Source organism: Garra rufa, chromosome 5 (assembly GCF_049309525.1).
Source record: "Garra rufa chromosome 5, GarRuf1.0, whole genome shotgun sequence".
NCBI lineage: Eukaryota > Metazoa > Chordata > Actinopteri > Cypriniformes > Cyprinidae > Garra > Garra rufa.
In genome coordinates, this window is record NC_133365.1 from 45,388,970 (window position 1) to 45,403,480 (window position 14,511).

The 14,511-nt window shown below is 34.6% G+C and overlaps 1 protein-coding gene across 1 annotated transcript in view; it reads left to right on the forward strand.

Moving 5' to 3' along the window:
* Positions 1-14,511, forward strand: part of galnt9 (polypeptide N-acetylgalactosaminyltransferase 9) — a 115,702-nt gene that overhangs the window by 52,788 nt on the left and 48,403 nt on the right. The window contains exon 5 of the mRNA XM_073840540.1: positions 13,746-13,943. Coding sequence (XP_073696641.1) covers positions 13,746-13,943 — 198 coding nt within the window. The remainder of the gene's footprint in view (positions 1-13,745; positions 13,944-14,511) is intronic.

The following is a 14,511-nucleotide window of genomic DNA, read 5'->3' on the forward strand; positions in this document are numbered from 1 at the left end:
TGCTGAAAAACAAACAAACAATAGAATCCACCACAGAGTTTGTATTGGTTTTACTGGTTATAATAGGAATTGTATTGGTTTTAATTGAAACTGTAATGGTCCTTGTAGGTCTCAACTGGTAATTTGCCACCTTTTTATTTTGATTGTAAAAACCACTAAATCGTAATGGAATATGTCCCAAGACACACCACAGGAAACCATTTTATAATGGGTTTAATGGTTAATAGTTGATGGTTTGTAATGTTTGTAGTGGTATTTATAGTGGAAATGGATGGTTTCTGTTTTTTTTTAGCAGGGCAATTGTTTTATACTGTGACAAACTACTACGATTGCTCTGTTAGTGCGGTTAATTTGAGTATGTGTAAAAGCTGCCATCCGAACCCTGGTGCGCACCAAATAAACGGACCGAGAAAGCTAAGAAGACGGGTCTCGGTCAACTTCCAAACAAACTTTGGTGCGGTTTGATTGAAATATGAACACGACATGGACCAAATACTTTCAAAAACAGGAATTTTCCTTTTGTTTTGTTCCGTCACAAAATGTATTTCATTCAACATCACAATGCCTTCAGGTTTCGGTATCTTTAGGTTCGCTGTCAAAAATGCCAGTGTGAACGCTAAGCGGACCAGGACCAAATGTATCATATTCCTTTTTGGTCCAGACCAAATGAACCAAAAAAAAAATTTAAATATAAGTGTAAACACACCGTAAAAGTAAGATAAATTAAACTGGCCTTATAAAGGTTTTGTAAAAATAAAAAAATATGTACTTACTCAATTGATTTTAACTTAGTAATAAACACTTTACTGAATCCCATGTGTGAAAATGTGCACAAACTTGCAGAAAAAAGTAAAAAAATAAAATAAATAAAATTCAGTGTAGCTAATTAAAATTTACTTGGTACTCTTGGTTTGTCTAATGATTGTGGTCGAATCCAAACTGTCATACTGTCACATTTGTCACATTCTGTAATCAGAGCATTACTTTTAAAGGTCCCATATTGTACACATTTCTGGAGGTTTATTTTAGTTATTGATGTCCTTAAGAATATATATTTGCGGTATAAGTGCCAAAATCCATCTCAATATATTTTTACAGCTCCTTTTTTAGGAGCTCTGTCAAGAAAAGGTTGATTTTGGCCGTCTAATTAATATTCATGAGCCTCTCTTCTGATTGGCCTGTTGTTTTCTGAGTGACGCACAGCCAGGCCAACCACAAGTAACTACGGTCTAGCCCAGAGCCTAGCCTGCTGTGGCTTGGTGGTACTCAACAGAATATTTCAGAATGATCATTAATGTTTCTTTCTTTTTCAAACACTGAATGCAGTAGCTACGTAACTGTTGCTTTAGTAAAGCCCCTTTCACAATGCGTGCTGATTCCGGAATATTACGGGAACGAGCGCTGTGTGAACAAAAGCCAGAACCAAATGCCATAAAGGCAGTGTTGTAGTGATGATGCACGTTACCCTGCAACTCTTCACAACGAAAAAAATATGTGCAAAGTGGAATGAAGCAGCGATCAGGGAGCTCCTCACTATGGCGCTGAAGCACAGATTGTTCAGGTTAGTTTAAGTTTAGTGAAATGTACGCGTTGCATTACATCTCACATCCAAATGTCACATGTCTTTATGGGTTGTGTGTAAAGCACGCACAGATTCCGGAAAACGACTGTGAATGAACCAAATTAAACAATTCCGGAACAAATCATGGGACACATTATCTTTGTATTTTCCGGAATGGCTGTGTGAAAGAGACTGAAGTTGACGTGCCAGTGGTCTCTTATATTAATGTTGTTCGGAAGCCTGTGCAATGATGTAGTTTTCTGACATCCATCGACTGAACAGGGTTTTCTCGACTTGTTTTCGTGTTGTTGTTGCTTAGCAATGGAATGGACGCGATGTTGGTCGGGGTTTGACAAAAGAAGGGTGGGATGGTGGTTGGTGCTTGGGGTGGTGACTGAAGGCGGTGACTGAGTAGATCGGACGTCACATTTTTACGGAAGTCACAACGGTTCGTGAAATGGAACAGCTACTTTAAGCAGGCTGTGTGCAGTTTACTGTGGATTGACTGCTTTGAAACTTATATGGTAGTTACATAGCCCCTAGACCTCAGTTATCATGAAAAAAGCCAGGAAATTTTGATTTTGACAATATGGGACCTTTAACATTCATAAATACTCAAGCTGAAGTAAAAAAAAAAAAAATTGACAGAAATAGTATGCCGTGGGCACTTTTAGCATATGGTTTTTAGTGTACTGTGGTTTGAAATGCACTGATCCTAGTCTTGCATGCTATATAAATGGATATTATCTGATTTGGTATTCATCTTAAACATTATGCAAGGAGATCAGTTTAAATCTACATCTAATTATTTCATACGGCTGAAATGCATTAATGGTGGTTACCATGGTGATGATATGAATGAGTTATTTCCGTAAGATAATATCCTACACGTACCACGCAGTTGCTTATTGATCAGAAAAGAACTCTCAAAATCAATAAAACAAAAATGTAATAATTAGTGGTCAAATTACATAGTGGAAATGGACAGAGATCTCACTAAGGAAATAATGAATAGTGGGATTCACATTTATTTCAATTTAATTTTCTGATTTGTCAAAATCAAGTCTTTGAATTTGTCTTAAGTCTTTCTCTTTTTACATTTATCTTAGACACATTTATGCAAGTTTATAGATGGATAGATGAATGGATGGATGGATGATAGATGGTAGGAAGGATTGATGGACAGATGGATGGATGAAAGGAAGGAAGGATGGAAGGATTGGTGTATCGATGGAAAGAAGGAAGGATTGATAAATGGATGGAAAGAAGGAAGGGAGGATTGGTGGATGGATGGATGGAAGGAAGGAAGGATAGATGGATGGATGGATAATTGTATGGAAGGAAGAAAAGAGGGAAGGATGGATAGATAGATGGATAGAAGGATGGATAGATGGATAGAATGAAGAAAGAAAGAAAGAAAGAAAGAAAGAAAGAAAGAAAGAAAGAAAGAAAGAAAGAAAGAGAAAGAAAGAAAGAAATAAAGGATGGATGATAGAAGGAAGGAAGGTGTCTTGGAAAGATGGATGGATGGATGGAAGGAAGGACGGATGATGGATGGAAAGGAGGATGAAAAGAAGGAAGAATTGGTGGATGGATGGATGGATGGATGGATGGATGGATGGATGGTAGGGAGGAAGCAAGGTGTCTTGGAATGAAGGAAGGAAGGATGGATGGATGGATGGATGATGGATGGATGAATTGATGGATGGAAGGAAGAATGGAAGAAAGGACTGGTGGATGAAAGGAAGGAAGGATGGATGGATGGATAGATAGAAGGAAGGAAGGATGGATGGACGGACGGACGGATAGAAGGAAGTAAGGAAGAATGGATAGATATATGAAGGAAGGATGGATGGATGGATGGAAGGAAGGTGTCTTGGAAGGAAGAAAGGATTGGTGGATGGAATGGATGGATGGATGGAAGGAAGGAAGGAAGGAAGGATGGATGGATGGATAGAAGGAAGTAAGAAAGAATGGATAGATTAAGGAAGGATTGGTGGGTGGGTGGATGGATGGATTGGTGGATTGATAGATGCATGAAAGGAATAAAGGTGTTTTGGAATGAAGGAAGGATGGATGGAAGAAAGGAAGGTGTCTTGGAAGGAAGGATGGAAGGAAGGAGTGAAGGATGGATAGATAGATGGATGGATAGAAAGGACAGTTCTAGCATAATTTGCTTGTAGAAGCAACTTTTTTTTTTTTTTTTATAGCTGAAGCAATATATTGGTATTTTGTAGCTAATGTAATGAAATGCAGAGATTTTTAAGTATGACTTAAGTGTCCAATTACGTTGGTGCCACTGTGTATACCAAAAACATAACAAACAAAAACAGATGGACAATATGTTTAAAGGAATCAAATACAACCTGAACTAACTGGCTATGCTGAGTGTAACATTGTTTTGCAGTACGGCTATCATTGGTTGTGTAGTGGAGGCCTGGCTGTGAACCTCTCACTGTGAGCTTTTAACTCCGTTTTGCAAGTAGCCTACTGTGTTTGTACTTCCAACTGACTGACTCCAGAAATGCTCATCTCTCATACTTCATTAGCTCTAATCACTTCAAATTTTTCATCTGGAGTTCTTCATCAGGTTCCAGTGGATTAGTGTGGTAAAAGGTGAATCAACAATTATGTAAAGCAGCACCAGAAAGTCTTCAATGATGCATACAAACTAATATAAAACTGCACAGGTCTTTAGTTCTGACAATATCACATCAAATTCTATAAAAAGGCACAAACAAAAGCATGGCATATTTTACAAATATCACACGCTAACATTCTTTACTTGTCACATACATATGGTACATCTCAACACATTCAATAAATACAGAACACTTTTGATGTTTCCATTAGCTTATGAGAAATTTTACACTTGATTTCTTACCTTAGTTCTTTAACACAAATTAGTGTGTTCCTGCACAAATAGTACTGACCTACAGTTCCAGACATTGGCTCCAGATACAAATAATCAAAACATTTAGTGAACCACAGTTTTAAATTCATTTTAAAACGGTTAGTAATGTAGCCTAGTGGTTAAAGATTCGATCTTATCTGACCCTGCACAAAGGAAAATCTATAAACTATCATTATGTGCCCTTGAGCAAAACACTTAACCTCACATTGTTCATGTAATAACTACTCGGATTTGTTTAGGGTAAAGGTGTCAGCCGAATGACAAATTTGAAATCATTTGTATTCTAATATTCACTTCCTGGGCTAATATAAACATCTGAGAAAATATTGATTAAGCAATCGAAAGGTGATTCCAATAGTGTAACTGAATGGTATATAGAAAGGCCTTCAACGAGAACATGAATCCTTGGAGGTTTGCTTGAAATGTTCATAAGGGCTCCCAGAGAGATCTGCCTAGTGAAAGCTGTGTATTGATTAATGTTTTCATTGAGACACTGAGGTCAGAGTGAATAGAAGTCAGCCTCTAAGTGACGACCCACTCAGTAATTTTTTACCATCATTCTTTTTCTTTCTTTCTTTCTTTCTTTCTTTCTTTCTTTCTTTCTTTCTTTCTTTCTTTCTTTCTTTCTTTCTTTCTTTCTTTCTTTCTTTCTTTCTTTCTTTCAATTCAATTCAATTCAATTCAATTCAATTCAATTCAATTCAAATTTATTGGCATGACATACTTGGGTACATATTGCCAAAGCATTGTATACAGCAGAATAAAATCAAAACAAAAATACATATAATATACATCCATTAAAAAAAAAATACATCCATATATATATTTATATAAACATTAATGGTTCTATTAATGTTATTATCTATTATCTATTTTCCTTTCTTTCTTTCTTTCTTTCTTTCTTTCTTTCTTTCTTTCTTTCTTTCTTTCTTTCTTTCTTTCTTTCTTTCTTTCTTTCTATCATCTATCTACCATCTATCTTTTTTCTTTCTTTCTTTTTTCTTTTTTCTTTCTTTCTTTCTTTCTTTCTTTCTTTCTTTCTTTCTTTCTTTTTCTTTCTTTCTTTCTTTCTTTCTTTCTTTCTTTCTTTCTTTCTTTTTTTCTTTTTTCTTTCTCTCTTTCTTTATCTATTATCTATTGTCTTTCTATCTATCTATTGTCTTTCTTTCTTTCTTTCTTTCTTTCTTTCTTTCTTTCTGTTTTTTTTCTTTCTTTCTTTCTATCTTTTTTCTTACTTTCTTTCTTTTTGTCTTTTCTTTTCCTTTCTTTTTTCTTTCTTTTTCTTTCTTTTTCTGTCTTTCTTTCTTTCTCTCTTTCTTTATTTATTATCTATTGTCTTTCTTTCTTTCTATCTATCTATCTATCTATCTATCTATCTATCTATCTATCTATCTATCTATCTATCTATCTATCTATCTATCTATCTATCATCTATCATCTATCTATCTATCTATCATCTATCATCTATCTATCTCATCTATCTTTTTTCTTTTTCTTTTTTCTTTCTTTTTTCTTTCTTTCTTTCTTTCTTTCTTTCTTTCTTTCTTATCTATCTATTTTATTTTATTTTCTATTCTATCTATCTTATCTATTAACTATTATCATCTTTCTTTTCTTTCTATTTTGATCACTTTATGTGTTGGCCATCACATCGGCCAGCCTAAGCTGCAGTTTGGACCAGTCAAAGATCTGGATATGTGAGACCCATAATCCTGGCTTTATTATTTTAAACATTAGTCAGAGACTGATTTTAAATTATAGTCAAATACTGTTAATCCACATTTGAATGATACGGTGAGTGGGCTCAGTCTCTGTCCGGGAAATCACCCATTAGTGAGATGTGATTTGAATATACCTTGACACTGAAGGAATTTAGACATGATTAGTTGTGTCGGCATCTTGAAAATGACATTAATCATTCATCATAATTGGTAAGTGATTAATCATTGTGTTTATAGTTAAATTAATATGAGAGGCACTGCAAGTGGGCAGGCTCCAACCTAATGTAATGAGTTTACTGTTTAATTTGAGCTCAAGTATTTTTAGAGTATAATTTTGCAGAGTGAGATACTGCGATGTGATGGACTCGCTCCAGGGAAGCATTTCGTAAATATTTAGGAGGGAAAAAAGTAGAACATTTAACAGGATGAGGCTAACATAGCTTCACCGTGACAGGCTGCAACATGTCCAAAGGCGATAAATCTATCCCAGCTTCTAAGCTGCTCAACAGATCCATAATGTGCTTAAAAACAGCATGTAAAAAATTAAATCCTCCATCCTACTAGAAAAAAAAAAGCTTCTGGAAACATTTTGCCCTAGTCTAACCTTTTCAACCAGGCACCATTCTCGGCACACTGAGCAGACACAAACAGTTCATGGGATCTTCACAGTGAATGAGGCGAGATTTCATTTTCTGATAGGCTTACATGAGAGAAAGTTTCCTAATTCGAGATATGTCATACGGGAGTTTCATCAGTTGTGGAGAATGGGGGGCTAATCTCCAAGGACTGTGTTTCTTGGCTATCTGTAAAAGGAGAAAGACAGCGAAGATAGCAGGACTTACGTCCATAAGATGACATGCCAAGTCAAGCACAGTGGGTGATAGAGATCCGTTTACTCAGCAAATTGTCCGAGACTGTGCACGGGGTGCAGCGCTTTATTGTTTCTACTAAGAGTGTAAGTGATTTATGATGTACCCCGTGGACGTTAGTCAAGGTAAGTGCCATATTTAATTTGACATGAATGAAAACGTGGCTTTGAGGGATAGACATATTGGTTGTGGGACTATACTGTCTTAAGGTCCCAGGTTGCATCTGAATGTATTTATTATATTTATGAATATTTTCAGTTAGGTTTTAATTTAAGTTTTAGTCATTTTCTGTGCTTTTGTCATTTTTAGTTATATAAATGTAATTTTTTGTTTTAGTTTTAGTCATTTACAGTACTACTTTAACCTCAACTTATTTCAGTTTGTTTGCAAGACAATATTTCTAAAATTTATTTATTTATTTTAATCTGCTAAGTTTTTAATATAATACACTTTTTATTTCAGCTTCATTTTAATTACAGCAAATCATTTTTAACAGTTTTAGTAAACAATAACAACACTGAGTAGAATATAACTATGGAATCCAAATGTCTGAAACTGTTTTCCATTTTTCTTATTTAATACAAAAGTTTTCTTGACAAATTATATTATCAGCATAATAGTTTAAGTGAAAAGTTGAGCTGAAAAACTAATATTTATTTAACATTTATTAAAAATGGTAATGATTAATATTCATGTTGTGATTTCTTTGTTTAAAAACTCTAATGATCCTGAAACGTACTCTTATATACTTTGCTTTTTTCCAAATTTAAATCAATTTCCGAAACCCATATTTCTGGAAACTTCTGTACTCCACTGTGTGTTTACTGTAATTTATCTGAATTTATCTCTGACAAAATATACTTAGTTTATATAAAGGAATATTGAAGCCCATTTCAGCCACTGAATAAAAAATTTAAAAATATAATTTCGACTTTTTATCTCACAATTCAGTCTTTTTTCCCCCCAGAAATGCATGATATAAACTTGCAATTGTGAGTTATAAAATCAGAATTACGAGTTTATTATTTTTTAACACGCAGTTGCAAGTTTAGTCAGAATCGTGAGATATAAACTTGCAAAAACAACATATCACACTTTTTTTCCACCTCAAAAAGGACTCTATTAGCTTGTAATTGTGAGTTGATATCTGACAATTCTGAAAAAAAGGTCAGAATTGTGAGATATAAACTTGCAATTCTGACTTTTTTGAGCTTATATATCTCACAATTCTGACTTTATAACTCTTTAAGTTAAAATTGTAAGATATGAACTCACAATTCTGAGAACATTTCCACCTCAAAATTGGACTTTACAGCTTGTGTTTGCAAGTTTATATCTCACAAGTCAGAATTGTTGAAAAAAAAATCAGAATTGTGAGAAATAAACTTGCAACTGCAAGAAATGTATATCTCAGGATTTAGATTTTTTCTTGCAATTCTGACTTTTTTCTTAGAGTTGTGACATGAAGTCCAATTTTGAGGTGGAAAAAAGACTGATATGTTCTCAGAATTGCAAGTTCATATCTCACAATTCTGACTTAAAGAGTTATAATAATAAGTAATAATTGTGAGATATGTAAACCCTGCAATTGCGAGAAAAAAAGTCAGAATTGTGAGTTTATGTCTCGCAAATCTGACTTTTTTTCCTACAATTGCAAGTTTATATCTCACAATTCAGACTTTTTTTCTCAGAATTGTGAGATATAAACTTGCAATTGCAAGCTATAGAGTCCAATTTTGAAGTGAATAAAGTCTTATATGTTTTTTTTGAAAATTTATATCTCACATTTCTGATTTAAACTCGCAATTGCGTGTTAAAAAAGTAACAATAATTCTCACACTTCTCACTTTATAACATATTAAGTCAGAATCGTGAGATTTAAACTCGCAATTCTGAGAACATGTCAGTCTTTTTCCACCTCAAAATTGGACTTTATAGCCGGCAATCGCAAGTTCATATCTCACAATTCTGAGAAAAAAAGTCAGAATTGCAAGAAAAAATTCTGAATTGCGAGATATAAACTCACAATCGTAAAAAAAAAAGTATGAATTGCGAGTTTGTATCACGCAATTCTGAGAAAAAAGACAGAATTGCAAGATAAAAAGTTGCAATAACCTTTTTTAATTTTTTGTTCCATGGCATAAACGGACTTCAATAAAGGAATGATCTTGGAATAAACCAAAAAAATAAATGTATTTAACATTATTAAACCTGACAGCTTCAACCTGGCATTGATGCTACTTGATCGTATATGATTGTCAGTCTAAAGCTGTCGTACAACAATAACAACCCAGAATTTCCTATTTATCTTTTCTGATTTTATGTCTGGCACTTTCATCTGTTTGGAAAGATCCAGACGTATCCTGTGGGTAATGAAAGAACTGATCACTGTTGCCCTTCTGCACACCCTGTCTCATATACCAAAGAGAGTCCCTTCTGTAATTAATCCTAGCAATTACTGGCAGCTGTGTTAGTAATGGGACAGGGTTTTAAAAATTGGACATTAGGCTTAGAGGAGGCAATGCAGCATTGACTTTTGCATTTCTATGTTCCTGTCTATATTCTCAGTGTTTCTTTTTCTTATTTCCCCCCTTCTGTTTGCTCCCTTCACACTGTCTACTGTGGCACTTGATATGTTTGTTGTGAGCTGAGCCTTATGTAGCTCTCTAGTGTGTGTCATGACTCTGTGATACTGTAAAGCTATTTTTCTTCCTTCCTTTTTCTTTTGTTTTTGTTCTCTTTTGTGACTTCTTAGAGTGAAACGAAGCGTGGGCTGTAACTTTTTTTTTTCATCGCACTAGTTTGACAGATTCCTGCTTGCAGTCAGTAGGTATGCTTATTAGCATTCAGTGATAACGTCAGACTATAAAATAGGATGATAAAATCAGTGAAAGGCACACAAAATATATTATAAATGCAGCATGTTTTTGGATAATTTGTATGCTGTTTTTCCTCATTACCATATTTATTGTCATATATTTATCACTTTTGAAAACTGTCATTTAAATACCAAAAAACAATTTGTAATAGTTTTAGTTTTAATATGGTAGCTTGTTTCAGACACAAGATTCAAAATTAGAAAAAGTAACTAAATAGACCTTTTATCTCACTATTCAGATTTTTTTTTAGTTGAAAAGTTAGTTTATATTGCACAATTTGGACTGTAAAGTCATAATTGTGAAATATAAAGTCGCAATTGCTAGAAAAAAGTCATAAGTGTAAGATAAAAAAATGTAAATGTAAACTTAAAATTCAGAGAAAAGGTTTGTTTTTTTGTGCAATTTTGAGTTCATATCTTTTTGAAAAGAACTACTAGAAAAATCCTGTGGCAGAAACAAGCTTTCATATATTAAATATTTTTCCCCCGTCAACTAAACCATTTTTTCTATCTCAGCACACTATATAGTTGCACCTAACTTATCAATTGATCAGATTAGTATTGTTTTTCACCATCACGAGAAAGGCTACCCAATAGAATGGGCTGCACATGTTGAGTCTTATCTGCACACAGCTGGTTTATTATAGCCCAGAATGGGCTCCTTTGGGATCTTACATGTAGCTAGTGCAGGTTATGACGCCAGCGGCCCAAGGACAGAGAAGATGAATAGATGGATTCACAAGAGGGATGGTTTCTCTTGCAAGGTTAGCGTATCAGTACATCCTCTCAACCCCAACATGTGCTGTGTCGTACTTATTCAGGACCAGGTTTTTACAAAAGAGCAGCCTTAAGTAGTAGAATGTTAAATATTATGCGAATATCCTCAATTTTCTCAGTTGTATAAAAGCATCTGCTAAATGAATAAATGCAAATGTAAAATGTAATGAATATGATGTGGCAGGGCTTATTTTCTGTTGCTTGTAATCATTGTATAGTACAGACTGACTGTTTCTAACAGCAGGGAGCCCCACATATTTGTGGTGGTTAAAGCCGTTGCTGATTGTTGGTTGGAACCAGACTTGGCCTGAAGTATAGTGCTTTGATATTTTGCATGAGTGACTCAATCTGGCTTGTGACATTTTCCAGTCCCATCCTCTGTCTTCTCCCCATCATGTGCTGTCTACTTTCAAAAGGCTGTGATTTGCCCATATATATACAGTCGGACTAAAATTTATTCAGACACTTTCAACATTTCTCACATTATCCCACTTTGTTCACTATATTTTGTAAAATGGTAATAAGGTGTGAAAAGAACTGTGTCAGAAACAAATTCATTTCGATAATCACAAATGAATTACAATCAAACCAAAATGTATTCACATCTTCAAAATTTCTCACATTATCACAGTTTGTTCACTATAGTTTAGAAAATAGCAATACAATATAACAAGAACTCGAGATAAACTTGACAATGTCAGATAACTTTGATAGAAAGGCATGTAACAAAATATGGTCAGTTCAATGTGTCAAATCAAATTTATGGTCCCAAATTTGTATCAGTTCTTAATACTGTGTTTAGTAACCTGGATAATTTACGACTGTTTTTTTGTTTTGTGATGGTTGTTCATGAGGATTGGTTTGTTCTGAAGAGTTAAACTGAGCACTCCTCTACAGAAAAAAACCTTCAGGTCCTGCAGAATCTTCAGTTTTCCAGCATCTTTTGCATATTTGAGCCCTTTCCAGCACTAACTGTATGATTTTTGATCCATCTTTTCACACTAAGGACATTTGAGGGACTCAAACATAACTATTAAAAAAGGTTCAAACATTCACTGATGCTCTAAGGAAACACAATGCATTAAGAGCAGGGGGGTGAAAACTTTTTGAATTTGAAGATCAAGTTAAATTGTACTTAATTTGTCTTCCAGGAAACACGCAAGTATCTTCTGTTGCTTCCGAAGGGCAGTACTAAATGGTAAAAATATATATATTTCAACAAAATAAGAAAAATTTGGACATCTTCATCCTGTTCAAAAGTTTTCACCCCCCAGCTCTTAATGCATCGTGTTTTCTTCTGGAGCATCAGTGAACGTTTGAACCTTTTTTAATAGCTGTGTTTGAGTCCCTCAGTTGTCCTCAGTGTGAAAAGATGGATCTCAAAATCATACAGTCACTGCTGGAAAGGGTTCAATTATGCAAAAGATGCTGAAAAACTGAGGATTCTGCATGACCTGGACGATTTTTTCTGAAGAACAGTGCTTAGTTTACCTCTTCAGAACAAACATAGGGATTTACTTTAAATTTCAGACTAAAAACTCCCACAGATCATGTTTTCAGGCCATTTAAAGTCTTATTTTGACGTAAAAAGTGGTTATATCTATGTTTGTTACTTGTTTACTTACTTTTTAAATTTGTTTTCCCATTAACACCATTATATTGTTTATTTAGACTGATTTGTGAATGTGAAATGCACAGACACAAGACGCGGGATTTATCGCATGAACCAATCACAGCCAAACATCACCAGTCATATCCAATCATATGCAATTGTCTGTTGGACAATGTTTCTTTAGAAAACCGACAATACTATTTTTTGTAATACTATTTCACAAAATTACTAGACTTTAAAAACATAATAAAACCCCAGACTTTTGCATGACATTATATCACCCCAAGGACACTCCACAATTGCTATCTATGGAAATCCTGACACATTTCCTATAAAAAGATCTCTGTTCTGGATGGTACCAATATACAGCCCCTTTAAAACACTTTTTTTCTTGTTAATTGGACACTTACATTAGGAATCCTCTCAGCAGGCTGTTTCTTTTCTGAAAGCGCCACTCACAGCCCTATTAAAACTCATGTCTCAGTGTTGATCATTACCTTAATGTGATCAAGCTTTCTAAGGATGACACCAATGGAAGAAGAAATAGTACATTCAGAAGTCAAAGAATGATGCTGGACAAAACTGATTTGTGAGCTAGTGAAAATGGTACAAATAAAGGACATTGATAAGAGGGACTGATGAAAATTTTTGCAGGTTTTCTTGTTAGTCTTGTGTTTGCTTCTGCTGCAAATGTCAATATGTGATGATTACACTGTCAGGCTTGATTGTTCTCCTTTTAAACCAACACCGGTTTTGATAATGGAATACAAGCTTGTTTCCAAAAATGACAGAATCAATTTTCTACCCTAGATTATACTTGGAAACAGCCACATGGATTTTAAAGTAAACAGAGAAGCTGTATACTAGGTGAATGAATTGAATGAGAAAGTATCATTTAATTTGTTTTGCTTATTTACAATGTCAGTTTGCTAGACATTTGCAATTAAATATTTGGAGTGTGTGATGTACAAATTGTATTAGTTTTCGCGAATTCAAAAAGTCACAGTGAAAAATGGGAATGTAACACGTTGTCAACAACTTTAATTACTCATCAAATGCAAAAGAAAACATTGAAAATGATATCTCGTTAAATATTTGCTTTAGTTTGGTTTTGAAAATACACTGAAATCTGAGAAGATTCATACCAGTGCAAAAATGTTTCCAAGTTGTAGAATTATGTAGTTCCCCCATCAGTCCTGTTTTCAACCTCTAGTATTTGTAGAACGTTTTACTGAAATATTGTGAGAACATTTCACATCGACATCCTAACACTTGTTTTTACCTCTGTTGCTCTTTTTTACGGGGAATGTAACTATCACTATTTGTACTGAAAGCAAGAAAGCCTCAGTATGTCTAAACTCCCAATCTCTTTCTCTTCTTCTTTTTTCTTTCTGATCTCTATCATGTATTCAGGGCTGAACCTATCCTCACCAGAGTGAAAGAAGATCACACTAGGATAATCCTCCCTGCGATAGATAATATCAAGTACAACACCTTTGAGGTGCAGCAATATGCTAATGCAGCTCATGGCTACAACTGGGGCCTCTGGTGCATGTACATCATCCCACCACAGGATTGGCTGGACAAAGGCGATGAGACTGCCCCCATCAGGTAAGGGCATCCAGTGGTCCACTTTATAATGCATGAGGACATTCTCTGAAATATAAATGACCAGGGATATAACAGATGAATATTTTAGATGTGATAAGGTGGCGTTAGTTTCCTGGATGTGCAATAAATGTATTAATGTTTTTGCTTGCTCGAAGGATTTGTCTATGTTGTTTCATACAGTGCAGAAAAACTTTTCGATCCACATTTTAGGATTGCACGGCTAGTACTAAAAAACTACCATGGTTTACCACAGTTAGACATCATTATTTCTGATATTTTTGGTGTCTGACCTAGACGACAGAGTGCTGCTACTCAGAACTTTAGTTCAGACAGTTATAACAACAAGATCATGTAAGGTTTGTTTCCAAGGGAATGGATGAACTAGTAAAATGTATGCAGTGTGAGGATAAAAGTTCAGACTTTCTGAAACTCAGAAACCCAGAGGTACCACAACAACCCAGACTTAGGAATCCAAAATGAATGCTCAGCACTCAATACTTCAATACTTGAAGCAGTAATAATATAGTACAGTTGTGGTCAAAAGTTTACACACCTTGCAGAATCGGCA